The 26,183-nt window shown below is 41.2% G+C and overlaps 1 protein-coding gene, 2 long non-coding RNA genes and 1 other non-coding gene across 8 annotated transcripts; 1 reads left to right on the top strand and 3 right to left on the bottom strand.

The window, feature by feature from the left end:
- Positions 1–964: 964 nt before the first annotated feature.
- On the bottom strand, positions 965–7,856 carry LOC128457947 (uncharacterized). Its single transcript, XR_008341970.1, has 15 exons — positions 7,226–7,856; positions 6,665–6,740; positions 6,144–6,292; positions 5,855–5,928; positions 5,341–5,416; positions 4,820–4,968; positions 4,531–4,604; positions 4,013–4,088; positions 3,497–3,641; positions 3,047–3,120; positions 2,531–2,606; positions 2,005–2,153; positions 1,715–1,788; positions 1,325–1,464; positions 965–1,109 (listed from the first exon to the last, which is right to left on the bottom strand). It is a non-coding gene; the product is annotated as an uncharacterized LOC128457947 (long non-coding RNA).
- Positions 7,857–8,697: 841 nt separating this feature from the next.
- On the bottom strand, positions 8,698–23,659 carry LOC128457946 (transportin-2). 4 transcript variants are annotated; one of them, XM_053442501.1, is made up of 26 exons: positions 23,522–23,659; positions 21,898–21,997; positions 21,276–21,351; positions 20,624–20,773; positions 20,249–20,355; positions 19,551–19,684; positions 18,901–18,982; positions 18,632–18,754; positions 18,294–18,412; positions 18,113–18,173; positions 17,700–17,874; positions 17,317–17,469; positions 16,900–17,125; positions 16,543–16,714; positions 15,839–15,925; positions 15,550–15,657; positions 15,299–15,457; positions 14,633–14,720; positions 14,321–14,419; positions 13,761–13,796; positions 13,491–13,586; positions 13,121–13,196; positions 12,620–12,719; positions 12,449–12,523; positions 11,823–11,971; positions 8,698–11,608 (listed from the first exon to the last, which is right to left on the bottom strand). In XM_053442501.1, the coding sequence occupies exons 2-25, from the start codon at positions 21,994–21,996 to the stop codon at positions 11,864–11,866; spliced, it is 2,709 nt and encodes a 902-aa protein (XP_053298476.1). In that variant the 5' UTR covers position 21,997; positions 23,522–23,659; the 3' UTR covers positions 8,698–11,608; positions 11,823–11,863. The 4 variants fall into 4 exon arrangements, with proteins under 4 accessions (XP_053298476.1, XP_053298475.1, XP_053298477.1 ...); XM_053442500.1 differs by having other exon boundaries at positions 23,526–23,650; XM_053442502.1 differs by lacking the exon at positions 13,761–13,796 and having other exon boundaries at positions 23,526–23,650.
- Positions 19,433–19,499, bottom strand: LOC128459342 (small nucleolar RNA SNORD41). Its single transcript, XR_008342135.1, has one exon. It is a non-coding gene; the product is annotated as a small nucleolar RNA SNORD41 (small nucleolar RNA).
- A 128-nt stretch (positions 23,660–23,787) lies between the features above and the next one.
- On the top strand, positions 23,788–25,514 carry LOC128457945 (uncharacterized). Of its 2 annotated transcripts, XR_008341969.1 has the most exons (3): positions 23,788–24,307; positions 24,936–25,020; positions 25,134–25,514. It is a non-coding gene; the product is annotated as an uncharacterized LOC128457945 (long non-coding RNA). The 2 variants fall into 2 exon arrangements; XR_008341968.1 differs by lacking the exon at positions 23,788–24,307 and having other exon boundaries at positions 24,327–25,020.
- The last annotated feature ends 669 nt before the right edge of the window (positions 25,515–26,183 follow it).

Genomic DNA, 26,183 nt, shown 5'->3' with positions numbered 1-26,183 from the left:
AGTATTCAGTCTGGGTATTTTCCATAATTCTTCATCTTAGGCTCAAATACCCGGAAGAACCGATGTTAATTGGCAAGTAAGTGATTCTCCCACTGGCCACATCGAACCCAGGGATGACTCGAATTACGCAACTACAATCAGCCTGGACCATTCATAATACTGAGGGAATGGTGGTGAGGTGAACTAAATAAAGGTTTCGCTCTGAGATCGCGCGTGAGAAGAGGGTGACTCCTCACCTTACATGAACACATTCCTTCCCCTCTGTCTTTCCTGTTCAACCAGCTTTTCACTACATCTTGCATGAGCTCAATTCAATTACAACATGATCCATTCATAAGAATTTATGGATCTCGTATTTGATTGTTTTTAAAGTTTCATTTGTGGTTTAACTGGAAAACAGCACCTCAATATTTTATCTCTTAAAGGCTTGAAACAGGGCAATCAACAGCAATATTTACAACTCTAACACCTTTTTCTACTAAATGTTTGCAGTGTTTAAAAAAAATGTAAACCCATGAATGGAACAGTATTTTATACAGTACAAGGACCTGCCCTCAGCTAAAGATAATGGTAGCTAAGGACTTAAAGCCAAACTTTAACAAATTGGCAGTTATATTGGTATCAGATATTTTTATACCCATTACTTTCAGCCCGAGACGCCAAAATGTCTACATCTGTTGGGCTCAACTCAATTTTGAACGAGCTTCCATTGGTTAAATACAGCTGACATTTTCAAATTTCTTAAGCTCAAGAATATTTCTCATTGAAAACATCGATTAAGAAAAAGAATCCAGACAAATGACTCAATCACTCGAGGTTTAATAGAAAAATATATTTTATTTTCCCTATTCACAAATTCAAGAAAAAAAAGGTATAAATCCCACTTTCAACACAGTTCAGAAAAAAATTGGATTTCATGAGGCGTTTAGTCCTAGAGGTATATGCATATCCCCAGATTACCCACCACCCTCCTTCAGAGGCACAGGGTGCGGGGGAAAGATGCCATCCGCTGAATCGAGGGTCAAGGTCAGCCACATCCCTCCAGCTCGTTTTTCCCCCACGTTCTGGGCAGTGCAATGAGTTCCCAAGTTACCCTCCCCTACATTAACCTGAAAAAGAGAGGAATGGAAAATAAAAACAAGTTTAAAAATCTTGGTATACAGCAACGTACCTGAAACAAGTTAGGGGGTCAAAAGTGGTGGGGGAATCTGGATCAGAAGATATAGGAACATAATGTATCATCATGTGTCAATGAGCTGGGTGTGTCATCATTTCCAGAAGGCAGGGGATTGGTTAACTTGTTGGAGATGTTTGCTGGACATACCTAACAGGTGTGTTTCCTGTTTGGACCAGGGGAGTTTGGGTTAGACGCCGTAGCAGGCAGACAGACGCTCCTTCAACAGAGGGGGGGGGGAACTGCTGCCAGTTCTCTCCTCCAACCTGGTCTTTGAAGCCATGGAGGATCTTTGAGAATACAAAAAAAAAAAAAAATCAAAGAATTTATTTAAGATTGAATTGAATCCGTTGCCAAGAAGCAACAACACCTCCATCTCAAACACGGAGCCTTTAAGAACGAGCCCATATGAGGAGTGCATCATCTGGATCAGAAGATATAGGAACATAATGTATCATTGTGTTTCAATGAGCTGGGTGTGTCATCATTTCCAGAAGGCAGGGGATTAGTTAACATGTTGGAGATGTTTGATGGACATACCTAACAGGTGTGTTTCCTGTGTGGACAAGGGGGAGGTTGGGGTGAGCTCCCCAGTTACCCTCCCATACATTAATCTGAAAAAGAGAGGAATGGAAAATAAAAACCGGTTTAAAAATCACGTTACACAGAAACTAGTAACTGTAACAAGTTATGGGTCAAAACTAGTGAGAGAATCTGGATCAGAAGATATAGGAACAAAATGTATCATCATGTGTCAATGAGCTGGGTGTGTCATCATTTCCAGAAGGCAGGGGATTGGTTAACATGTTGGAGATGTTTGCTGGACATACCTAACAGGTGTGTTTCCTGTGTGGACCAGGGGGAGTTTGGGTTAGACGCTGTAGCAGGCAGGCAGACGCTCCTTCAACAGAGGGGGGAACTGCTCGGAGAACTGCTGCCAGTTCTCTTCTCCAACCTGGTCTTTGAAGCCATGAAGGATCTTGGAGAATACAAAAAAATAAAATAATTTATTTAAGATTGAATTGAATCCGTTGACAAGAAGCAACAACACCTCCATCTCAAACACGGAGCCTTTAAGAACGAGCCCATTTGAGGAGTGCATCATCTGGATCAGAAGATATAGGAACATAATGTATCATTGTGTGTCAATGAGCTGGGTGTGTCATCATATCCAGATACTGGGCACTCGTTTCTACTGAAGGCAAATATATCTATTTAAAAATATTACTTCCGTCTTGATTGATTAGGTCACAAAATGTAGTTAAAGTAGTTCAATAACTACTTATGCATTTATCAAACAAAGTAGTTTATATTTCACTGTTTGTTTACACCTAATGATATTCAGATAGGACTCACCATGGTTTTATAAAATGCTTCAACTGTGGTGCCACTTCCTGCGGACAAACATAACCCAGTCTGCCAATTGTAATTCCTGCACAGAGAGAGAAAAGAAAAACAATACACATCAACTAATGAGTGGGACCATTAGACAACATCTAGCTGATACTCTGCATCTCAGGTTTTTAGCAGATTTAAAGTAAAGATTAAGACCAAAACATTATCATAACTCTTAAAAAACAACATTTTAAGTGTAAACGAAGCAGTTTTAATTTAACGTACAGACCTAGATGTCTTATATTCTAATGTCTTATAGACTGAAAGGCCTTTTGGTAGGTCACACAGAAGCAATCTGTATAAAAGATAAATATAGCAAACACGGAGCCTTTAAGTACGAGACATATGACAAGTGCAACATCTGGATCAGAAGATATAGGAACATAATGTATCATTGTGTTTCAATGAGCTGGGTGTGTCATCATTTCCAGAAGGCAGGGGATTAGTTATCATGTTGGAGATGTTTGATGGACATACCTAACGGGTGTGTTTCCTGTGTGGACCAGGGAGAGATTGGGGTGAGCTCCCCAGTTACCCTCCCCTATATTAACCTGAAAGAGAGGAATGGAAAATAAAAACCAGTTTAAAAATCACGTTACTTGAGGGGAATCCTGTGGTACGATGGAATGTCTTAACTGTCCTTTTATTTATTTATTATTTTTCACCAATCAGTCTGTCATGTATGATCTGTGATGTTGTCAAGGAATGTTTGTGTTTCTCTTCAATAAAAACAAAGTTTAAAAAAAAAAAAATCACGTTACACAGAAACTAGTAACTGTAACAAGTTACGGGTCAAAACTAGTGAGAGAATCTGGATCAGAAGATATAGGAACAAAATGTATTATCATGTGTCAATGAGCTGGGTGTGTCATCATTTCCAGAAGGCAGGGGATTGCTTAACAGGTTGGAGATGTTTGCTGGACATACCTAACAGGTGTGTTTCCTGTGTGGACCAGGGGGAGGTTGGGTTAGACGCCGTAGCAGGCAGACGCTCCTTCAACAGAGGGGGGAACTGCTCGGAGAACTGCTGCCAGTTCTCTTCTCCAACCTGGTCTTTGAAGCCATGAAGGATCTTTGAGAATACAAAAAAAATAAAATAATTTATTTAAGATTGAATTGAATCCGTTGGCAAGAAGAAACAAAACCTCCATCTCAAACACAGAGCCTTTAAGTACGAGCCCATATGAGGAGTGCATCATCTGGATCAGAAGATATAGGAACATAATGTATCATTGTGTTTCAATGAGCTGGGTGTGTCATCATATCCAGATACTGGGCACTCGTTTCTTCTGAAGGCAAACATATCTATTTAAAAATATTACTTCCGTCTTGATTGATTCAGTCACAAAATGTAGTTCAATAAGTACGTATGCATTTATCAAACAAAGGGATTTATATTTCACTGTTTGTTTACTCATAATATGATATTCAGAAATGACTCACCATGGTTTTATAAAATGCTTCAACTGTGGTGCCACTTCCTGCGGACAAACATAACCCAGTCTGCCAATTGTAATTCCTGCACAGAGAGAGAAAAGAAAAACAATACACATCAACTAATGAGTGTGACCATTAGACAACATCTAGCTGATACTCTGCATCTCTCAGGTTTTTAGCAGATTTAAAGTAAAGATTAAGACCAAAACATTATCATAACTCTTAAAAACCAACATTTTAAGTGTAAACGAAGCAGTTTTAATTTAACGTACAGACCTAGATGTCTTATATTCTAATGTCTTATAGACCGAAAGGCCTTTTGGTAGGTCACACAGAAGCAATCTGTATAAGAGATAAATATAGCAAACAGGGAGCCATTAAGTACGAGACATATGACAAGTGCAACATCTGGATCAGAAGATATAGGAACATAATGTATCATTGTGTTTCAATGAGCTGGGTGTGTCATCATTTCCAGAAGGCAGGGGATTAGTTAACATGTTGGAGATGTTTGATGGACATACCTAACAGGTGTGTTTCCTGTGTGGACAAGGGGGAGGTTGGGCTGAGCTCCCCAGTTACCCTCCCCTATATTAACCTGAAAAAGAGAGGAATGGAAAATAAAAAACAGTTTAAAATCACGTTACACAGAAACTAGTAACTGTAACAAGTTATGGGTCAAAACTAGTGAGAGAATCTGGATCAGAAGATATAGGAACAAAATGTATCATCATGTGTCAATGAGCTGGGTGTGTCATCATTTCCAGAAGTTAGGGGATTGGTTAACATGTTGGAGATGTGTGCTGGACATACCTAACAGGTGTGTTTCCTGTGTGGACCAGGGGGAGTTTGGGTTAGACGCCGTAGCAGGCAGACAGACGCTCCTTCAACAGAGGGGGGAACTGCTCGGAGAACTGCTGCCAGTTCTCTTCTCCGACCTGGTCTTTGAAGGCATGAAGGATCTTGGAGAATACAAAAATAATAGAATTTATTTAAGATTGAATTGAATTTGTTGGCAAGAAGTAACAAAACCTCCATCTCAAACACGGAGCCTTTAAGTACGAGCCCATTTGAGGAGTGCATCATCTGGATCAGAAGATATAGGAACAAAATGTATCATTGTTTTTCAATGAGCTGGGTGTGTCATCATTTCCAAAGTGGGCACTCGTTTTTACTGAAGGCAAATATATCTATTAAAAATATTCCTTCCTTCCCCATTGATTGTCACTAAATTAGGTTAAAATAGCTAAATTACTTATGATGCATTTATCAAAGAAACTGATTTATATTTCACTGTTTGTTTACTCATAATATGATATTCAGATAGGACTCACCATGGTCTTATGAAATGCTGCAACTGTGGTGCCACTTCCTGCGGACAAATATAACCCAGTCTGCCAATTGGAATTGCTGCACAGAGGGAGAAAATAAAAAAAATAGACATCAACTAATGAGTGACCATTAGACAACATCTAGCTGATACTCTGCATCTCAGGTTTTTAGCAGATTTAAAGTAAAGATTAAGACCAAAACATTATCATAACTCTTAAAAACCAACATTTTAAGTGTATACGAAGCAGTTTTAATTTAACGTACAGACCTAGATGTCAAATATTCTAATGTCTTATAGACCGAAAGGCCTTTTGGTAGGTCACACAGAAGCAATCTGTATAAAAGATAAATATAGCAAACACGGAGCCTTTAAGTACGAGACATATGACAAGTGCAACATCTGGATCAGAAGATATAGGAACATAATGTATCATTGTGTTTCAATGAGCTGGGTGTGTCATCATTTCCAGAAGGCAGGGGATTAGTTAACATGTTGGAGATGTTTGATGGACATACCTAACAGGACTGTTTCCTGTGTGGACCAGGGGGAGGTTGGGGTGAGGTCCCCAGTTACCCTCCCCTATATTAACCTGAAAAAGAGAGGAATGGAAAATAAAAACCGGTTTAAAATCACGTTACACAGAAACTAGTAACTGTAACAAGTTACGGGTCAAAACTAGTGAGAGAATCTGGATCAGAAGATATAGGAACAAAATGTATCATCATGTGTCAATGAGCTGGGTGTGTCATCATTTCCAGAAGGCAGGGGATTAGTTAACATGTTGGAGATGTGTGCTGGACATACCTAACAGGTGTGTTTCCTGTGTGGACCAGGGGGAGTTTGGGTTAGACGCTGTAGCAGACAGACAGACGCTCCTTCAACAGAGGGGGGAACTGCTCGGAGAACTGCTGCCAGTTCTCTTCTCCGACCTGGTCTTTGAAGCCATGAAGGATCTTGGAGAATACAAAAATAATATAATTTATTTAAGATTGAATTGAATTTGTTGGCAAGAAGTAACAAAACCTCCATCTCAAACACGGAGCCTTTAAGAACGAGCCCATATGAGGAGTGCATCATCTGGATCAGAAGATATAGGAACATAATGTATCATTGTGTTTCAATGAGCTGGGTGTGTCATCATATCCAGAGTGGGCACTTGTTTTTACTGAAGGCAAATATATCTATTAAAAATATTCCTTCCTTCCCCATTGATTGTCACTAAATTAAGTTAAAATAGCTAAATTACTTATGATGCATTTATCAAAGAAACTGATTTATATTTCACTGTTTGTTTACTCATAATATGATATTAAGATATGACTCACCATGGTCTTATGAAATGCTGCAACTGAGGTGCCACTTCCTGCGGACAAACATAACCCAGTCTGCCAATTGGAATTGCTGCACAGAGGGAGAAAAGAAAAACAAGACATCAACTTATGAGTGACCATGAGACAACATCCAGCTGATACTCTGCATCTCTCAGGTTTTTATCAGATTTAAAGTAAAGATTAAGACCAAAACATTAACATAAAATTTTTTTTAGCAAAATCATTTTAAGCGTTACCGAAGTAGTGTTAATTTAACGTTAAGACCTAGAGGTCTAATATTCGAATGTATTATAGACCTGAAGGCCATTTGTTAGGTCACACACAAGCAAGATAAATATAGCAAACACGGAGCCTTTAAGTACGAGCCATATAACAAGTGCAACATCTGGATCAGAAGATATAGGAACATAATGTATCATTGTGTGTCAATGAGCTGGGTGTGTCATCATATCCAGATAATTGGCACTTGTATTCTGTGAAGGCAACCATTTGTGACCTGCTTTCTCACCCATTTGCATGGATACATTGCTCAACGCAGAAGTGAAGCACACTCACCAATACAAGGCTTCACATGGACGAAGCAGGCCTTAGTTAGATCACCCAACAGAGCAAACAAGCTTTGCCTCACTTCAGGCATCGTGTCCTGCAAAAAGATAACATCATGTTTTATACTTTGTGTTACCTAAGCATCAACTTCTGAATATACTCCTTCAAAATGATAGGAACCGATTAGATCTCTCTGCCATTCTCATTTACTTCTTAATGAATGGTAAGAAAAGAAAAACTGTAGGAAAGAGTTTAGCGAGACTGGAAACCACTAGCCACACTTCTCAGAATCAAAAGTCATCCGCAACATGTATTCAGATTTCGAATGTCTGATAGTGATCATCACGGAGTGTGGCGAGCCAGCAGCAGACATCCAGAACTAAGACAAGGTTAATCGTTATAAAACATGTCTCTCAGGTCAAGTGACTCACACTAAATACTGTTAGATATTGTTTGTGTAATTTACAGAAAACCAAAGTGTAAGACAAGTATCAGTGGTATCAATCTTCTCATCCAACTATTGGCCAACTAAGTAAATTTCCCAAAATGATGTCCCAATTCTAAACTCATTTTTATCACTACTGCTCGAATAGGGGCCAACTTAGACCGCCAACCCCTTTTAACAAATAGATTAAGAAATAAGAGCTTTCCAACTTACAGGCTGATTGAGGTGGTGACCCACTGAGTCTGCCAGAGTTCCTATGGCATCGTAGAGGATGAGGAGATTCTTGTGCTGGTACTTCCCGAAGGCAAAGACCAGCGTGTCCAGGATGAGGTTCAGGTAGGGAACCGGCTCCGTACATGCCTCCTCCTCTAGGGTGGCAAGCGCGCTAAGAGAAAACCAAGATGGAGGACATTAGTATTGAATCCTGTCAGCTAGTTCTACAGGTCGAGGAGCAAAAAAATTGCAGCATGTGGATCACAGAACAATATGGGAACAAAGTGTATCATTGTTTGTCAATGAGCTGGGATTTAACCCACTGATGAATAGCGAATATATGCAATGATCACTCCATAACAACTGAGCAGTAACAACATCTAGTCTCTTCTGTGAGAGCTATTATCCACTGAGCCTTACCCTCAGCAGTGGCCCCGAGCAGCAGGATGCCAGACTCCTTGATGACCCAGTCCGGGTCCTTCAGGAGGGGAAGGATGTGTGGCAGCAGGTCGTCAAGGAACACATTGGCCAGCACATCCAAGGATGCAGCATAACACTTCCCTAGACCCAAGAGAAAAACCTCTATAACATTGTTTTACGTCATATATATATATATATATCCACATACAAAAAGGGTGAGTGAGAAGCAGCTCACCTGCAGGCAGCCTCTTGCAGCCGTCCAGGATGAGTTTCAGAAGCTCCGTCATGAGGTCTTGTCGCAAAGACATCAGCTGACATTTAACAATTTTGAAAGCCAAAGAATATTTCTCTGAATACATCGATTAACAAACCGAATCCAAACAAATGACTCAATCACTCGAGGTTTAATAGAAAAAAAACTTTTATTTTCCCCTATTCACAAAAATTAAATAAAAAGGGATATATCCCACCTGCACCACAGTTCAGCAAAAAATGGTACTACATCAAATTCAATTGCCAGCCTTTATATGAGATTGAAACAAGTTATGAATTAAGTTTTCCACATTCTTCCCTAAAGTATGCACCAAGCACCGACTCGCCTTCAGTCCGACCACAACATCAAATTTGATATAAACAAATGGTCCGCTATAAAACAACGAAAACAAATTATTCTTTAAATAAAAAGAACAAAAAAAAAAACTTTTAAAGTCCAAAACAATTTGTGCACTGGAGCACAAAAATAAAAAAAAATAAATAAATAAAACTTAACGGTCACATACACGTCAAAATAAAAGAAAAAGTAAAAAAAGAAAGAAAAAGAAACTAAAAATAACTTGTGGACAAACTTGCATTTAAATTTTATTCTGTAGCGTAGTGTATCACAACATAGTGAGGAGAGGTAAAGCCTTTGACTCCAATTCTTCGTGGCACAGGAGCATCCGTCCTGCCCCTGAAGAATGAGTGGCCACCTCACGTCAAAACACTCGCCTACCAGTTAAACCTAGAGTCACCAGTCAGTATTCAGCCTACAGGGGCATTACGGCTTAGAAAAGTGGTCACGAATGGAAACGCTGCTGCATCATCTTCTGCAACATGTGCGCTTCAACAAAAAAAAAAAATCAAAGATCCATTTCATTTGTTGAGGAAAAGTCCAACGTCAATGCTGATTTATTAAAATACACAACCAGTCATTTTTAGGGAATTCTTTTTTTCTTAAATATAAATCAGGCAGGAATCCATTTCAGTATTTCCCATAAGTCTTCCTCTTAGACTTTCGAGCGCCCTGACCAACCGTGTGAATTGGCAGGCAAATGATTCTCCCACTGGCCACATCGAACCCAGGCATGACTCAAACCACGCCCTGTGCTTCACTTCAGAGTAGGGCTGGTGCAAATTACATCTAAGCAGTTACTCGCTTACACACCGTTCTAGTAAAACACCAACAGGCAAGCAGCCATACACACATTACAACCGTCCACTATGGACAATGACAAAAGATAAAGCTGGATAAAGACCACCACTCTTTCACATAAGCTTACCAGTGTCAGGGGAGAACTATTAGGACTCGGTCAGTGTATTCCCAGACATATCCTACACAGTATCAACGGGTGAAAGGTATGGCAACAACAACAATCACTTGTTAGATCATAAGCTGGAGAAGTACCTTATTAGTCCAGCTGTGAATTGTGTTGCCATTGACAAAGCTCTTATACAGTCGATCCCTCCAAAGGGACATGTTACAAAATGGCTAAAAAAGGAGCAAGACTCATCGAGAAGCATGCAATGTTCATGACACGGAGAAGCTTTGACGACTCAAACAGCTGCAGTTTAAGAAAGGAAGCTGTGATGAAAATGTCGGGGACATCCTATAAAGTATTAATTGACAGGTGCACTAGGACGTGGATTCAAAATACTATAATCAAGATGTCTCCCTCTTAAATCCTATTCCATCCATCTTAGAAGGGGCTACATTATAAAACTATGTTAAGAGGCCTCATGTCTAACCTAGTCATTGTTATCATTGCTTAACATTATGCTTACTTAAGCAAGCCATTAACAGTTTTTAAAATTACTTATCAAAAAAACTATACCTCAAGATCAGTATTCATTACTGTATGCCTTAAAGGTGAAATTCAACATTTCTTACAAAAGAAAAAGTGCATTTATATCAGTAATTCATTCTTGGTGGTGATGTCTTATCGCTCTCATTAAGTCGATTTTGTATATTCTCTAAAAACGAAGCAGCAGCAAAAAGGATTCTTGACTTTGTCTACAGTACTTGAAGGGTGATTCTTCAAACCATCAGACGTGAGCTGATGCCTGTATTGATCTACCTATAGCTGGCCATCACACACACACACACGCAGTCTCCATGTAACTATCGTGGACATTGTTCAGGGGATGGGTATGAATGCGAGGATAAAAAGAACCAAGCACCTGACAACTTCAAATTTTGGCAGTGTCCCTACACTGACAACGCAATAAATCCAAGAGCACAACAGTCATTGACTCAAACATGCGTCACTTCAGAGGTGATCATTTGTCATGCAACAATTTGGTTGGTGGTAAAACCTTAGAGGACAGACCTACTGCAACTTTTCCCCACTCAAATGAGGGGAAAAAAGGAACATGTGAGTCAACAGGAAGTCAGCAACCAAGGGAAGAGGAGGGAAATTAAATTCAGCTAAATGTACATGTGAAAAGAGAATAAGACCCATGTATATGCACAAAATATGGTTTATGCAATTTTGCCGTAAAGGCGAAAAGATAATTGTGCACATCTCCTGCATCGTTACATAGTAAAAGCATGTTTGTTTTTGTTGAGCCTCTTGCACGAGCCTGTTCAAACGCATCTACAACTGTGAGTTTCTACCGACTACGTGCATTGTGGTATTTGGGACTGTGGCACCCTATGCTGGTTCAGATAAATCCTTATTATGTACCCATCTGCCACCCCCCTCCCCTCCCAGCCGTCATCTATCTTAACAGAATAATCAAATTGAGGAGGGGGAGGTCAAAGCCAGCCCCTATTTTGTCCTCAACTACCTAGGATCCCTGCGGTGCGGTTGGCGAAATTCAATTTTGAGCGTGTTTGGATTTCGTGAGGCGTTTAGTCCTAGAGGTATATGCATATCCCCAGATTACCCTCCCACACCCACCACCCTCCTCCCACCCTCCCTCAGAGACACAGGGTGCGGGGGAAAGGTGCCGTCCGCTGAATCAAGGGTCAAGGTCAGCCACATCCCTCCAGCTCGTTTTTCCCCCATGATCTGGGCAGTGCAATGAGTTCCCCAGTTACCCTCCCCTACATTAACCTGAAATAGAGAGGAATGGAAAATAAAAACAGGTTTAAAATCTCGTTACACAGCAACGTAACTGAAACAAGTTAGGGGGTCAAAAGTGGTGGGGGAATCTGGATCAGAAGATATAGGAACATAATGTATCATTGTGTGTCAATGAGCTGGGTGTGTCATCATTTCCAGAAGGCAGGGGATTGGTTAACATGTTGGAGATGTTTGCTGGACATACCTAACAGGTGTGTTTCCTGTGTGGACCAGGGGGAATTCGGGTTAGACGCCGTAGCAGGCAGACAGACGCTCCTTCAACAGAGGGGGGAACTGCTCGGAGAACTGCTGCCAGTTCTCTTCTCCGACCTGGTCTTTGAAGCCATGAAGGATCTTTGAGAATAAAAAAAAATAAAATAAATTATTTAAGATTGAATTGAATCTGTTGCCAAGAAGTAACAAAACCTCCATCTCAAACACGGAGCCTTTAAGTACGAGCCCATATGAGGAGTGCATCATCTGGATCAGAAGATATAGGAACATAATGTATCATTGTGTTTCAATGAGCTGGGTGTGTCATCATATCCAGATACTGGGCACTTGTCCGTGTCGTTTTTACTAAAAGCAAATATATCCATTTAAAATGATTCCTACCTTCCCCATTGATTCACTTACTAAATGTAGTTACATTTTTACTTCTGAATTTATTGAAGTTAAGTTATAGTTCATTTAAGTTTTAACTTCCTTCACTGTATATCTCGGCTAGCATGGGATTCGAGAATAAACGTCCCCAAATCCCCCAAATAACTAGATAGAACTGCTGATTAAATGATAAGTTAATAAAAGAATGTTAAAGTTAATCATCCTCACCTTATAAAACATGTCTCTCAGGTCGTCCTTGGGGTTGACCCACGAAGCCACAGCGTCGCAGAAGAAAATGAAGTCCTGGATAGAAAAGACTCGTTACTTCAACACTCACTGATGCAGCGCTCTGCTCTCTAACCCCCGCAGTCCCAACAGCTTCAAACCACATCCCCTCACCTGCACCACTCCTGCAGGGTTGACGCCGATCATAACACAGATTCCCCGAAAAGCAGAGTCCTTCTCCTCGTTATCTCTGATATTCCTTAGCGACGTGCACCTGAGAGTGGGTAAAATAAAACGCAATTGAGTATTGATCTGACACATTTATAATTTATCCCTGCACAATTGTTAACCTGTTTACAATGAATATGGCAATTCTGAACTGTGTAACCTGCAAGAGTATGAGCCCATTTGAGGAGTGCATCATCTGGATCAGAAGATATAGGAACATAATGTATCATTGTGTTTCAATGAGCTGGGTGTGTCATCATATCCAGAGTGGGCACTCGTTTTTACTGAAGGCAAATATATCTATTAAAAATGATTCCTTCTTTCCCCATTGATTCAGTCACTAAATGTAGGGATATTAGCTAAATTACTACTTATGCATTTATCAGCGAAAGTGATTTATATTTCACCGTTTGTTTACTCATAATATGATATTCAGATAGGACTCACCATGGTCTTATGAAATGCTGCAACTGTGGTGCCACTTCCTGCGGACAAACATAACCCAGTCTGCCAATTGTAATTGCTGCACAGAGGGAGAAAAGAAAAACAATACACATCAACTGAGTGTGACCATTAGACAACATCCAGCTGATACTCAGCATCTCAGTTTTTTAGCAGATTTAAGGTAAAGATTAAGACCAAAACATTAACATAACTCTTAAAAAAAACAACATTTTAAGTGTAAACGAAGCAGTGTTAATTTAACGTACAGACCTAGATGTCAAATATTTTAAAGTAATAGAGACCTGAAGGCCTTAAATACAGATAATTACATATTAGACCTTTAAGACCCCCTGATTTGATTGTGTGTCTGTACCTGTGTTTTCCAACAGAGTCTTGGGTGTGTTTGGTCTGTTGATGATCTCTACTAAGTTTGGCAGAACCATGCCCACATAAGGCTGCATCTCCGCACCTAGAGACATACAACAGAGACAGAGCATTTCATTAAAGTGAACTGACCTGAATTGTTTGAACTACAGCCAATCATTTTGCAGCGAATTTCAACACATCTGACAGGAAAACTCTTTAGATTTTTGCACTCTTCGGTCAAAACAGACGACTGGTTCGCAGGTGTCCCTACGCTCACCTGGACAATCCCCTGTTTGCTGCTTGACACCTGTGCCTGTAAGGATACCACACAGAGTGTCACTGGGATGACTGGATCACGCACAATGACGCCGGAAAAGCATGCGCGCAAACCCACGCTCACAATGCACAAGCATAAGAAGGCTGGATCTAGTGTTGCCATCAAACCCACGTTCACTATCAGGAAACCTTTACTAAAAATGCCTTTAATTGTCTGAAACAAAGATCTACCAGTTGCCAAAGAAAAAAAACGTTAATGAGTTACGGAGGGAGGCAGTGCTGTGTGCACAGACCTGCTGACCAAGTTGCATTTGTTAGGTCACACACAAGCAAATCTGTTTAAAAGATAAATATAGCAAACACTGAGCCGTTAAGTACGAGCCATATGACAAGTGCATCATCTGGATCAGAAGATATAGGAACATAATGTATCATTGTGTGTCAATGAGCTGGGTGTGTCGTCATTTCCAGATAATTCGCACTTGTATTCGGTGAAGGCAACCATTTGTTAAAAAAAACAAAAAAACAAAAAAAAAAAAAACATGTGACCTGCTTTCTCACCCATTTGCATGGAGATCTCCCCGATGGCCCAGGTGGCGTTGTTACACACAGAGATAAATTCTGGGTTCAGGTTGAGCCCCAAGATCGGCATGAACTCAGCTGGAGGGAGAACACAGACACACTGCTTAGAACACATTCACTTATACCCAATTCAACTATTTTACAACCTCTCATCTGTGAAGCCACTGCACCATCTACGGCTTACGATTGACAGGTGTAACAATGCATCAGTACCGAGTGCTCCCCCATAGCCAGACAGTAAAGGAAAGGTGATTAAATAAATTGCTCAACGCAGAAGTGAAGCACACTCACCAATACAAGGCTTCACATGGACGAAGCAGGCCTTAGTTAGATCACCCAACAGAGCAAACGAGCTTTGCCTCACTTCAGGCATTGTGTCCTGCAAAAAGATAACATCATGTTTTATACTTTGTGTTACCTGAGCATCAACTTCTGAATATACTCCTTAGAAATGATAGGAACCGATTAGACCTCTCTGCCATTCTTATTTACTTCTTCATGAAATGGTCAGAAAGAAAAACTGTAGGAAAGAGTTTAGCGAGACTGGAAACCACTAGCCACACTTCTCAGAATCAAAAGTCATCCGCAACATGTATTCAGATTTCGAATGTCTGATAGTGATCATCACGGAGTGTGGCGAGCCAGCCGTAGACATCTAGAACTAAGATAAGGTTAATCGTTATAAAACATGTCACACACTAAATACTGTTAGATTTTGTTTGTGTAAATTACAGAAAACCAAAGTGTAAGACAAGTATCAGTGGTATCAATCTTCTCATCAAACTATTGGCCAACTAGGTAAATTTCCCAAAACGATGTCCCAATTCTAAACTCATTTCTCACTACTGCTCCAAAAGAGGCCAAGTTTTATACTGTGTATAACCTGATGCATCTTTGCATGCATTTTTTATGTGTGTTAGAAAATCATGGAAACAAATAAGGAAAACACCGTTATACCTGCATGCACTGGAAAAGGAGCGTCATAATGTTGGACCGGGAAACCAGCTGTTCCACATTCCCCCCCAATCCCTCGGCCAGGCCGCTCAGCAGATCCAGGGCAACGATCATAAAATCCTTGTCAGGAGCCTCGTACTGGTCTGGATGCTGGTTGTACATCTGTGCAGACACGAGAAAAAAGGTTCAATGTCTCTTCTTCAAGTCTCGAGAAAAAAAAACGCACAACCTATTTACTATGCGCATGATCTCACCATAGCCTGAGCTAGTGTCTTCTGGACTAGAGTGACACAGCGCTGGTAGACAGGCTCACAGTAAGGCAAAAAGCCGCTCTGCAGAGCAGTGGCAACGGATGATAAACACTGGAAGAAACAGAAAGATGAAAAATTACATTACATTTCATGAAGGCAGTCAAATACCCAATGGGATAAAAACATACTTTTGGTCAGGTGACACTCTTCATGCAATCATATTATTTACCCTTTAGCATGATCCTCTGTTAGTTGTGTAATCGGACTGTGACTTAAAAAAATGAATGCTCACCTCTAGTAGTGGGAAAAGATCCTTGTCCTCATCCTTCAGCTCATTCCACTTGCCGATAAGGGGGGGCATCAACTTCTGAATATACTCCTGAAAAATGATAGGAACCGATTAGATCTCTCTGCCATTCTTATTTACTTCTTAATGTAATGGTAAGAAAGGGAAAAACTGTGGAAAAGAGTTAAGCGAGACTGGAAACCAACAACCACCTTTGATTCACTTCATAACATTATTATTGTATAATCTCCATAAAACCTGCCCTGTGTCATTGGAAATATCATTCTGTCAGAACTGTAACTCAATGATAGGTCAGTTATTGAGTGATCAACTTGCAAGAGTGCCGCCAAATTAGCACCTACACTGTCTTGAGTGGGAAAATTCTGTGTAGAAACATATGTTCTTCCTCCCTATAACCGCAAAACACTAGCCACACATCTCAGAATCAAAAATCATCCGCAACATATATTCAGATTTCGAATGTCTGATGAGTGATCATCACGGAGTGTGGTGAGCCAGCAGTAGAGAGAGAACTAGGATAAGGTTAATCTGTCTGTGTAATTTACAGAAAACCAAAGTGTAAAACAAGTATCAGTGGTATCAATCTTATCATCCAACTATTGGCCAAATAAGTACATTTCCCAAAGTGATGTCCCAAATCTAAACTCGATAAAAAGACCTTTCCCAGAATGTTTTGCACAGGCACTTACAGGCTGATTGAGGTGGTGACCCACTGAGTCTGCCAGAGTTCCTATGGCATCGTAGAGGATGAGGAGATTCTTGTGCTGGTACTTCCCGAAGGCAAAGACCAGCGTGTCCAGGATGAAGCTCAGGTAGGGAACCAGCTCCGTACATGCCTCCTCCTCTAGGGTGGCAAACGCACTAAGAGAAAACCAAGACGGAGGACATTAGCATTGAATCCTGTAATCTAATTTACTGGTCCAGGAGCAATACATGCAGGATGTTGATCAGAGAACAATATGGGAACAACGTGTATCATTGTTTGTCAATGAAACAGGATTTTCATCAAATCCACATACGAAGAGGACCAGTGTGTAGCAGCTCACCTGCAGGCAGCTTCTTGCACCCTCTTGTTGCTGTCCAGGATGCGTTTCAGAAGCTCAGTCATCAGGGGTTTGAGGAAGGAATCTGGGGGCTGGGAGACCACCCAATGTGCATAACGACTCAGGGTCCAACAGGCAATGGAGCGCACCAGGGCCTTCTTTTCACAAAGACACTGGATGAGGTGAGGGATCAACTCCGGCAGGTAGGGCACCATGCCCTGCATGCAGCCTGAGCCATGGCAAGAGGAGATTATTGTTACTTTATTGTTATGCGTTTTATCGCAGACATATTAGTTGCGTGATTCTACCTAATTTTGTTTTTCTGAATAGTTTGATTTTCCTTAGAAAAGCCATTTGTATACTAGCAACCTTAAAGATAGCATAGCATGCATGTTTGGATGAAAATGTGTGGAGCCTTACCCTCAGCAATGGCCCCGAGCACCAGGATGCCCGACTCCTTGATGACCCAGTCCGGGTGGAAAAGCAGGCCCTTCAGGAGGGGAAGGAGGTGTGGCAGCAGGTCGTCACGGAACACATTGGCCAGCACATCGAGGGCTGCAGCAGAACACTTTCCTACACCCAAGAGAAAAACCTTTATAACAACACTGTTTTAAAACATGACCTTTGAGCGGAAGTTTTCCTAAAACTGCTCTCAAGGCAACATCCGAGGGTTAAAACTACGAAACATCGGGAAGTTTCTACTTTAATAAAAATGTGTGTAAAACCTAGAGAAAGATAAATGAAAAACCTTTAAAAAAAAAGTTTAAAGAGCATCGCTGTAGCTGTATTGGTCCTCAACTTACGCAGGTTCCAGTCGGACAGTGTGTCGTCATCGTCATCATCATCGTCTTCAATGTCCTCACCCTCCTCTCCCTCCCCCCCTTCGTGCTGCAACGTGACAGTGCGTGACTTGTGGAACCGGGGCTTGATGTCCTGATCGCTGTCTGGTACTGCTTCGTCCTCCTCCTCCACATCACCCTGGACAGACACACACAATTTCTACTTCAGCTGCACTGCACCTTCGTCATATGTAGACACTGATTTAAAACTGCACTAGGGTCGGTTCTAAATCATCATCTTCCTCATGAACGATGTCTTTGTTTCGGATTTTCCATCACAAATTATTTACGGCTATGAGACTGGTTTTCAGTCAAAGAGGGAATGGCATATTTCAGCAGGTGTTGTATAGCGTGGCAAGAACAAAAAGAGAGCTCACCTTTAACAGTATAATGTCGATCTCCGAGTATTTCATCCCATTCACCAAGATTGGTATCAGTCTATATTTAAAAGGGAGGGAAGAATAAAGATTAGTTTTGGAAAAAATTGTAGAAAACAGTTTGTGTGTTGGTTATTTATCACATGAAATCATCTTAGTCATGGACAGAAGTTCTACTTACTGCACCAGGTGTCCAGACAGCATCTCCTTACAGATGGGCTGCTCAGCTAGAGTCAACCAAAATTCGCAGGCCTCAAGGGACACATTCTCATCGGGGTCCTGGGTCCGCTGCAGCATGTACTGCAAGAGATGAGGAAAACCACATGTTTCAGACTCATTGATAACAGTGGGGAAAGAGAAAAATACCGGTGACAGTTTGCAGAAACAACTGGTAAATCTGGATCGGATATTTTAGGAACTTAAGGTATCATTGTAATTCAATGAGCTGGGATTGTCATCATGTCCAGATGCCAAAAGACTAATTAAGTGGACGTACAAAGAGTGCGCAGCTGAGCTCACCTGGATGATGCTGTGCATGTGGGGGATGAGGCGGTCGATGCGGACCTCCAGTAGCATGACCAGGGCTCGGCACACATTCTTTCGAACCTCTGAGTCCTCGTCTGTTGCCAGTGCAAAAAGGCTCTAGAGGGGAGAGAAGGAATAAGAGCAGAAAGATATTTAGTGTGAGAGATTTGTGTTTGATTATATTGACAATGCACATCTAAAAAAAGTTCTACTATATTATTCAAAGACAACCTGATTGATGTCCTTGTTCCAACTCAACTCACCTCTATGAAAGTATCTACGTTGTCCATTAGGGCCTGAGCTCTTCCAATGATGAACTGGTTCACGCAGGCGATGGCATGGGACCTGCAGAGATGACAGAATTTGATCAATCCAGTGGAACGTGTGTTGTGGGTTGAGTCGAACAGAAATAATATAACGACAACCGTTCTTTAAACAAAGTATTTGTCATTACAAATATTTACTATATTAACATGGAAAGTTCGAAAATTTAATTTAACACATTGTAGTTAATATTTCATTAAAATAAATGAAACGAGGAAGAACACTGTGGGTGAAAAGATGTAGGGATATATTACTCTGCGGAAAATGTATTTAAAAGCTTGTTAGAAACTAAAATCTATTTGAATGTGGCCACAATGACGAACCAGCATCAGTGAGGCTCAATTAATGCTTTATTCTGAAAATGGATGAAATATCACATACAGTGCACCACCGACTAAATCCTGCTAGGAACCAATACAAGCTTTATTAAATATGAATATTCTTTCAGTGTAAGGGGTAAACATGAAATATCTGGATCAGACAGTATGAATACAAACACCTTCACTGTAAGTCAGATGTTGGTTTGCATCACTTCCAGATTCTAACAGCAGACTACACTGAGAAATGACTCCCGTTTTCTGTCCTGTACCTGATTTTGGGGCTGCAGTGCTTGAAGAACTGAAGGAACTTAGGTATCATGATGTTGAGGGGTCTGTTCAGAGCGTCGCTGTCCAGCAGCTCAGACGAGTCCTCGCAGATCTTCTGCAGTGCTCCAAACGAGCCCTGAGACACGGACATACATAGAGAGGCTGTCAAATCAAACGCAAACATACAGGGACACAGAGGAGAGAATGAGACTGCATCAGAAAATCAAACGGGAGCAGGAGCACTGAATTCACTGCACAGGCATCAATTACATCATAGTTTTTAAAGAAATTGTTGTAGTTACAAAGGCTAAAGATGTCTCTACACAATCAAGAGTATTCTCACACTTAGGTTTGGTCGTTCAGAGCTTCCACTAATAATTTTAATATTTCATTAAAAAAATTGAGAGGATTTATGTGATTGTAGCACAATCAGTTAAACTGAGTCATGTCTTTTTAACAGTGAGATGTGCTCTTCTATCACTAATGTCTGACCATTCTCTTCATTAGTTACGTGTACATTCCATTGAGTCTGGGAACCTCATGTAATTCTCTGCATGACTAGACCCACACGTTCAACCTGGGCTAAGATCTTATCTTCCAGAATAAGTGAGTTCACCTCTATGGATGCGCAAGGTTTTGACGTAAGTGTCAGTGCTTGTTTTCACTGAAAGAATAATCACATATTAAGCTAAGTGCAAACCTCGCAGGTGTTGTAGTCTTCCGAGTTGAGCAAGTTGCAGAGCTGTGGCAGTAGTTCAGGCCACGTCTGTAGCTCTCCCTTGGAGGCAATAGTAGTGATGAGGATGCCTAGAGGTGAAAAGGTTGGGCAGAAGAAATCCGACTTCAGATAGAATCATAATTAAAAGGATGACGAGCAGTTGTCTTTGCAGCAGCTCTGGATCAGACAGTATGAATACAAATACCTTCACAGATACTCAGGTGATTTAATTGTAATCATCTCCAGGTGTAAACAGAAAAGGAGCACTTGGTGTGTGGATTGAAAGTCCCCCACAAAAAGAACCCGTGATGGAGTGTAACATTCACTACACACAGACGACACAAAACACAAACTCACCAATGGTGGCACGAATGAGCGGCGATGGGTCGCCGATGTTGTTGAGACATTCCTGCTTGATGAATTCAGCAACAGTCGGGGGGAAATTCTGGTAGTGGGCTTTAACATTGTTCTTCAGAATCAGTCCACTCAGAGAGCGAGTTGGTTCATCTGAACAGAGGGTACAAAATAAAGAGAAAATATCCCAATCAGTGAGTACCTTGAAAGGATGTCCCGATATTAGATTTTCTTCTATACCATTTCCAACAGTTCAGGGTAATGACCTAAACATTACTGTTAACAACTGTCACGTTCCCCTTTCCTGTTTTAAAATATGTACGATTCATTGTGTGGAATAGCAGGCAATGTAACCATGCAACTACACATTTCTTCCAATCACCAACATTTATTTTTGCTCGTGTGAATGTTTATTATCTTGTTCTAGACCATTAATAGTTTATTCTGATTGACTGAAAAGGTTATAAAGGACACATACTGACATCTTATGAATGGAAAAAGGGTTTGAGAGGTTGGATCAGCTCTTAACCAAATTTATGTAAATTATACTATTCAACAATCTGTGATTGTCACCATTCACCCCCGGCATCATCCCTCTGTCAATGGCGACCTATATCAGACACATTGGAGGGGCGAAACAGGTTTGGCTACTCACCTTCAGTTTTGAGGCGTGTGAGGACAAAGATGAGATAGTTGTTGAAGTCGGGGAACTGGTTGAGTTGTTCAAGTTTCTGTCATGAAAGTTAAGGACTCTTTACCTTTAGAGCTTCCAACTTCAACAATCCAACTTTTGTTCTCAAAGGCTAACTCTTGTTATTCAGTTTCACACTGGGGAAAGGATGAACCATGTTTGTCTTTACATATAATCTGCAGCTTCTCACATATATTTTTCTATTTGCCTAAATAGATTTTCAGTGACCTCAAGACTTTTATGGAATATTTATTACTTCCGCCAGGACGGGTTATTTTTACTTTTGTGACTTCCTACAGAAATAATGCAGAGATCACAATGAAACTAATTAGGCTTACATTGAGTGTAATATGTATGAACAGGTCAAATCTGGTGCAGACAAAGGTGAGGATCCTGAAATACGACTTCAATTCATGTAAACGCAACACAGTGGCCAGTGGAATATATAACTCATGGTCACCCACAGAAAAATTCTCAACCTGTGGACAGTACTCTGCAAGCACAGGTCAACATTGCATCGGCATAAACACGTCACAAACTAGTAAAACATCTCTTCAGACCGCCCGGCCACGCTGTAGTAGGATACTTGTTGGACAGCTCTCTGCGTGACTGTGTTAGGCGACTGCGAGTCTTTGAGCAGTTGGAGGACCTGTTGAAGTCCCTGCTCATCTGGCTGCCAATCCATCCTGAAAGACAAGAACACGCACATAAATTAATCCACACACTAAATTGGGCCCGTTTATTAATTTGAATACATTAATAAACAAGTGGTCTCCGGATCAGACAGTATGAATACAAACACCATCAGGGGTAATCAGATGTTTTTTTGAATGCATCATCTCCAGAGGCCACGTGTAAGGTTAGGAAATCTAAACGGACAATTAAAATAAATTACAGAATATATAATATAAAGAGGAAGAAGATCTGATGCGCTTGTACCTTGAGATTCGTTAATATTCCAGCCGATTATGTAATATTACCAGTATTCTTGTCATACCTTTTTTACTTTGTAATGAACTTTGCACTTCACTTTCTTTTATGAGAGGTTATTAAGTCTGAAATATCTTTGCTAATAACTGGGAGGCCTTTCCCAGTCAGCTACAATGGCTTTTTTTCAAAGTTAGATAAGGTGGGTTTTTTTCCCAACCCATGTGCCGAATGGCCATGGGGCAAAGGGACCAGGCCAGCGGGGGCATGTGTGCAGACGAGGGGGCACAAAGGTTCCTCCAGAGTTTTGTTTTTTTTTGGGGGGGGGGGTGAATCGGCTTGCAGTACAAAAACGAGGGCATTAGTTAAGACGACCGGCTGAAATCTCCGTGAACCGGCTTAACCGCTCCAGAGTTAATCCGGCCCCCACCCCCCACGCCACCCGGCCCGCTGGGGCGACTTTCAGGAAATGCGTTCGAGCCTCGACGTCTCGCGTTCAAACCCGGAGCTGCGGAGCACATGTGGCCGACCCCGTCACGACTGAACACGGCCCTGGCGTGGTGTGCGGAGAGGGAGGTCGTGTCCGCCCGTGGTTGGACGGAATGTGGGAAAAGTTTAGCCGAGAAGCTGAGTTTAGGTTCCCCCCGTCGAGGCGCCCCCCTCCTCGGTGGTTGGGGGATAAATGTCCTCGAGTGAAGTTTGAGCAGAAACAGCCTCGACACAAACCCTGCTCCAAGCTAACAGCTCAGATAGTTTCCCCTTTAACTCCACTTTGACTGTTATTATCACCTCCCCTTCGTTATATCTCATCATTTATCGGTCGATTATGACCCGATTTGCGATGTTTACAACCAGCGGAGCCTGTGCGAGCAAAGTTGCCCTTCTTCTAACTCGGGCCTGCTCTGCACTGCACTTTCGAGCCTGGGTGTTTCCAGGGCGCCCGGCACTGGAAACCGACACAAATGCACCGTTTGCTGCCCGAAATGAAGCCACGGACCGGGGTATCCTGTTAAAGAAAGATAACATCCGAGTACTCGTGTGCGACATCGTGGTTAAAACAACTCTGGCAGCCAGAGAGAAGGCACAAACCCGGTGAACACGTTTTGCAAGCTGGTGTTAGCCGCTAATTCGTCCTGCCAGTGTCTGACGACGAAGCTAATGCTAACAGCCAGGCTAATGCTACATATCGGTTACTTAAACTCGCTTTATCGGAACAACGAGGCCGATCGGGCGGTGGAATCGACGCGATCTGCCGGTAAGCGCGACACACGGATGTAATGTACCTACAATGTCGACTTGAAAGGTGGATTTTCAGGACTGGGCCGCTGTTCTTCCCCTCTTCTTCGTAGCGGTTCCTCCGGTTCAAATGAGCACGCCGATTGCAACTGACCTATGGCGGCTTCCGTGGGACCGACTTTTCGCTAACTACGCGAGATCTCAGAACGTGTTCGCTTTTTTTTTTTTTTTTGCCTACACATTTACATACTAACATAAATGAGTTTATAACCCACAAACAAACCACAAATAACAATGTTAGGAATATATTACATGCCAGGAAATGTTTTCTTTTAAAAGTCGAATCTTTACAGGGTGGTTTAATATTATTATTGTTTATTAGGGCCGACCACTGACAGGCACTGACAGACGTGAGGCCCTATTGACATTTTAAGGATTATTATTATTCAGCAGGGGCGTTTCTAGGGTTGAAAGAAAGGGGGGGCTTAGCCCCTAAGGATGCTGAATGTTTGCGCGAGCAAACATTCAGCATCCTTAGGAGCTAAAAGAAGTATTTTTCTTCCACAGATGGCGACATAATTCTGAAGACCCAAGCCTCCCCTCTGTTTACGGATGACGATGTCACCTTGTGTTATCAGCATCAGAGCGGCAAACACAAACAAACCAGCTTCTTTAAAAACGGAGCATTGATTGACTCTAACAGTTCGTCCGGTTCAGACCAAGTCGTAAAGATGACTCTTAAGAATGTGACACGGGAAGATGAAGGCTTCTACAGGTGTGCGTCAGACAGCTGCAGATTCCAGAGAGCTGGTTATCAGTGAGACCGGACAGAGGTCAGCTGAACATCATCACTCTGCTGTGTGTTCTATAGAAGTGGATCAGTGTCACATATCAACTGTTGTTTATTTTAGGAAACTTCACATCAGAGGAGACTCCAGCCTCCACTGGTATTTTTCTTATTTATATACGTCTACTTGTTTTGGAGGAAAAACTCAATATTAATCAACACATTTTCCATTATTGAGTGAAGCCTTTTGGTTGTCTGGTTCTCCTCCTGCTCTGTCTTTTCATCAAGGTCAAATTTCATCAGGAAGATCCCTCAGGATCTAATGAGATGAAAGAAACTAGAATGGGACTCAGTAGAGCGCATATTCACCAAGGCCCAGCAGTCCCCTTAAATACAATCAAGCCGCACCAAATTTCACACACTCATAGATATCAGTCCTCTACATACGGCAGATTTTTTTCATTAAGGTCCAAGAATTATTCCCTGGGAAAACGTTTTAAAGCACAATGTTAAAGAAAGAGATCAAAAGTGACTGGATCAGCTTAATACCAAAATACAGTGGGCCCTTTCCTGACACTTACTACATCTGCCCGCCAAGATGATTGGAAATCCAATTGTTGTTGTTATTATAACAGTTTTATTTATTTAAACAAGTATTATGTCGTCTTGATCAGGTTCCTGGAAATGGATCTTTGCTTCATGTGGGGTTCTACTTCTGATCATCATTCCTTTGACTGTTTGGCTCGTTTGTCACTACAGGTTAGTATTTATAAAATCTTCATCCGTCTTGACTTCCTACTTTCTACTGCATGAACGACAAGCCCAACAGGTGGTGAAGTAAATTATTCACTGCCTGTTGTATTTTCCTGAAGGTACCAGAAGTTCTGCAATTGGAGCTGCTGGCCAGTTTCCAAACAGGAAGTTCCAGCAGGGGTGCTTCCTGCCACCAAGTTGGATGTGACTGAGGTGCAGTAGGACCTGTCCTGGATGGAGATGTCCAACCTGTTGGAAAAGGATTCTTATTGTGGCACTTAAAGGGAAACTCTCTTCTGAAGCCCAGAGAAAGTATTAACTATTGGGTCAAACCTATGAGAAAGCTCAGTCAGTGCTGCAATTTGTAGTATCTGATGGTCACATGTCAAAATAGTGCTGCCTGATATATTTTTGAATTGAATTAAATGAGATGTTTAGGATTTATAAGGATGACTACATTTGCTGATGGTGCAGATTCCAATACAAATGTTATTGTTTCAGTTGTCACATTTGTCAATGTCAATACTATATAAATCGTCTTGCTTGTTTTATATATTTTAAGGCAGAACAAACAACTACCAAGAAACTAAAAATAACTATAAAGATTAACCAAACAAATATAATTTGACACAAATCCACTGCAAACAGACCAAAAAAAGACTAAGAGACACAACACAAGTCTGAAGTGGCACAAAATGGCTACAGAGAGACACACAAAAGTACTACAAACAGACAAGAAATGTAGAAAGAGAGAGAAAGAAAGAAATACTCTACATATATATTCTACATGCACCTGATAATATATTTCCATTCAGCTGATTGAGTAAAATAGATTTTTTAAATTTCACAATTGACTAATTTAGGCTCTGGATTTAAATGCTACATTTGTTTTAGAAAGACCCGAAACCATTATGTGTCTGTCGAGATAATTAAGATGCATGCCACACTGCATTATTCCTCATATACTACACTGCTTATCATTTAAAAGAAGCACATTACTGTAAGAATAAATACATGTGCATGCCTGAGAAGGAACCTGAGAAGAATAGTTTTTTCCACTTTGTTTGATAAGCAGGGGTTTAAAAAAACGGAGCTATTTCTAATAATGTTGAAAATATTGGCTGTGTCAGGGATTACATCTCTTTGCGAGGACTTCACTCTTATAATGA

Source organism: Pleuronectes platessa, chromosome 16 (assembly GCF_947347685.1).
Source record: "Pleuronectes platessa chromosome 16, fPlePla1.1, whole genome shotgun sequence".
NCBI lineage: Eukaryota > Metazoa > Chordata > Actinopteri > Pleuronectiformes > Pleuronectidae > Pleuronectes > Pleuronectes platessa.
Note: the sequence above shows the minus strand (reverse complement) of the source record. Positions and strands in the feature narration are given on the sequence as shown.

Bases quoted from the DNA above. Each gene is read 5' to 3' on its own strand.
- LOC128457946 (XM_053442501.1), bottom strand. From the start codon at position 21,996: ATGGATTGGCAGCCAGATGAGCAGGGACTTCAACAGGTCCTCCAACTG. The intron at 15,458-15,549 runs GTGAGATCATGC...GTGTCTGCACAG, and splicing joins AGACACTAGCTCAGGCTATG to ATGTACAACCAGCATCCAGA. The intron at 13,197-13,490 runs GTACAGACACAC...CCCTCTGTGCAG, and splicing joins GACTCTGTTGGAAAACACAG to CAATTACAATTGGCAGACTG.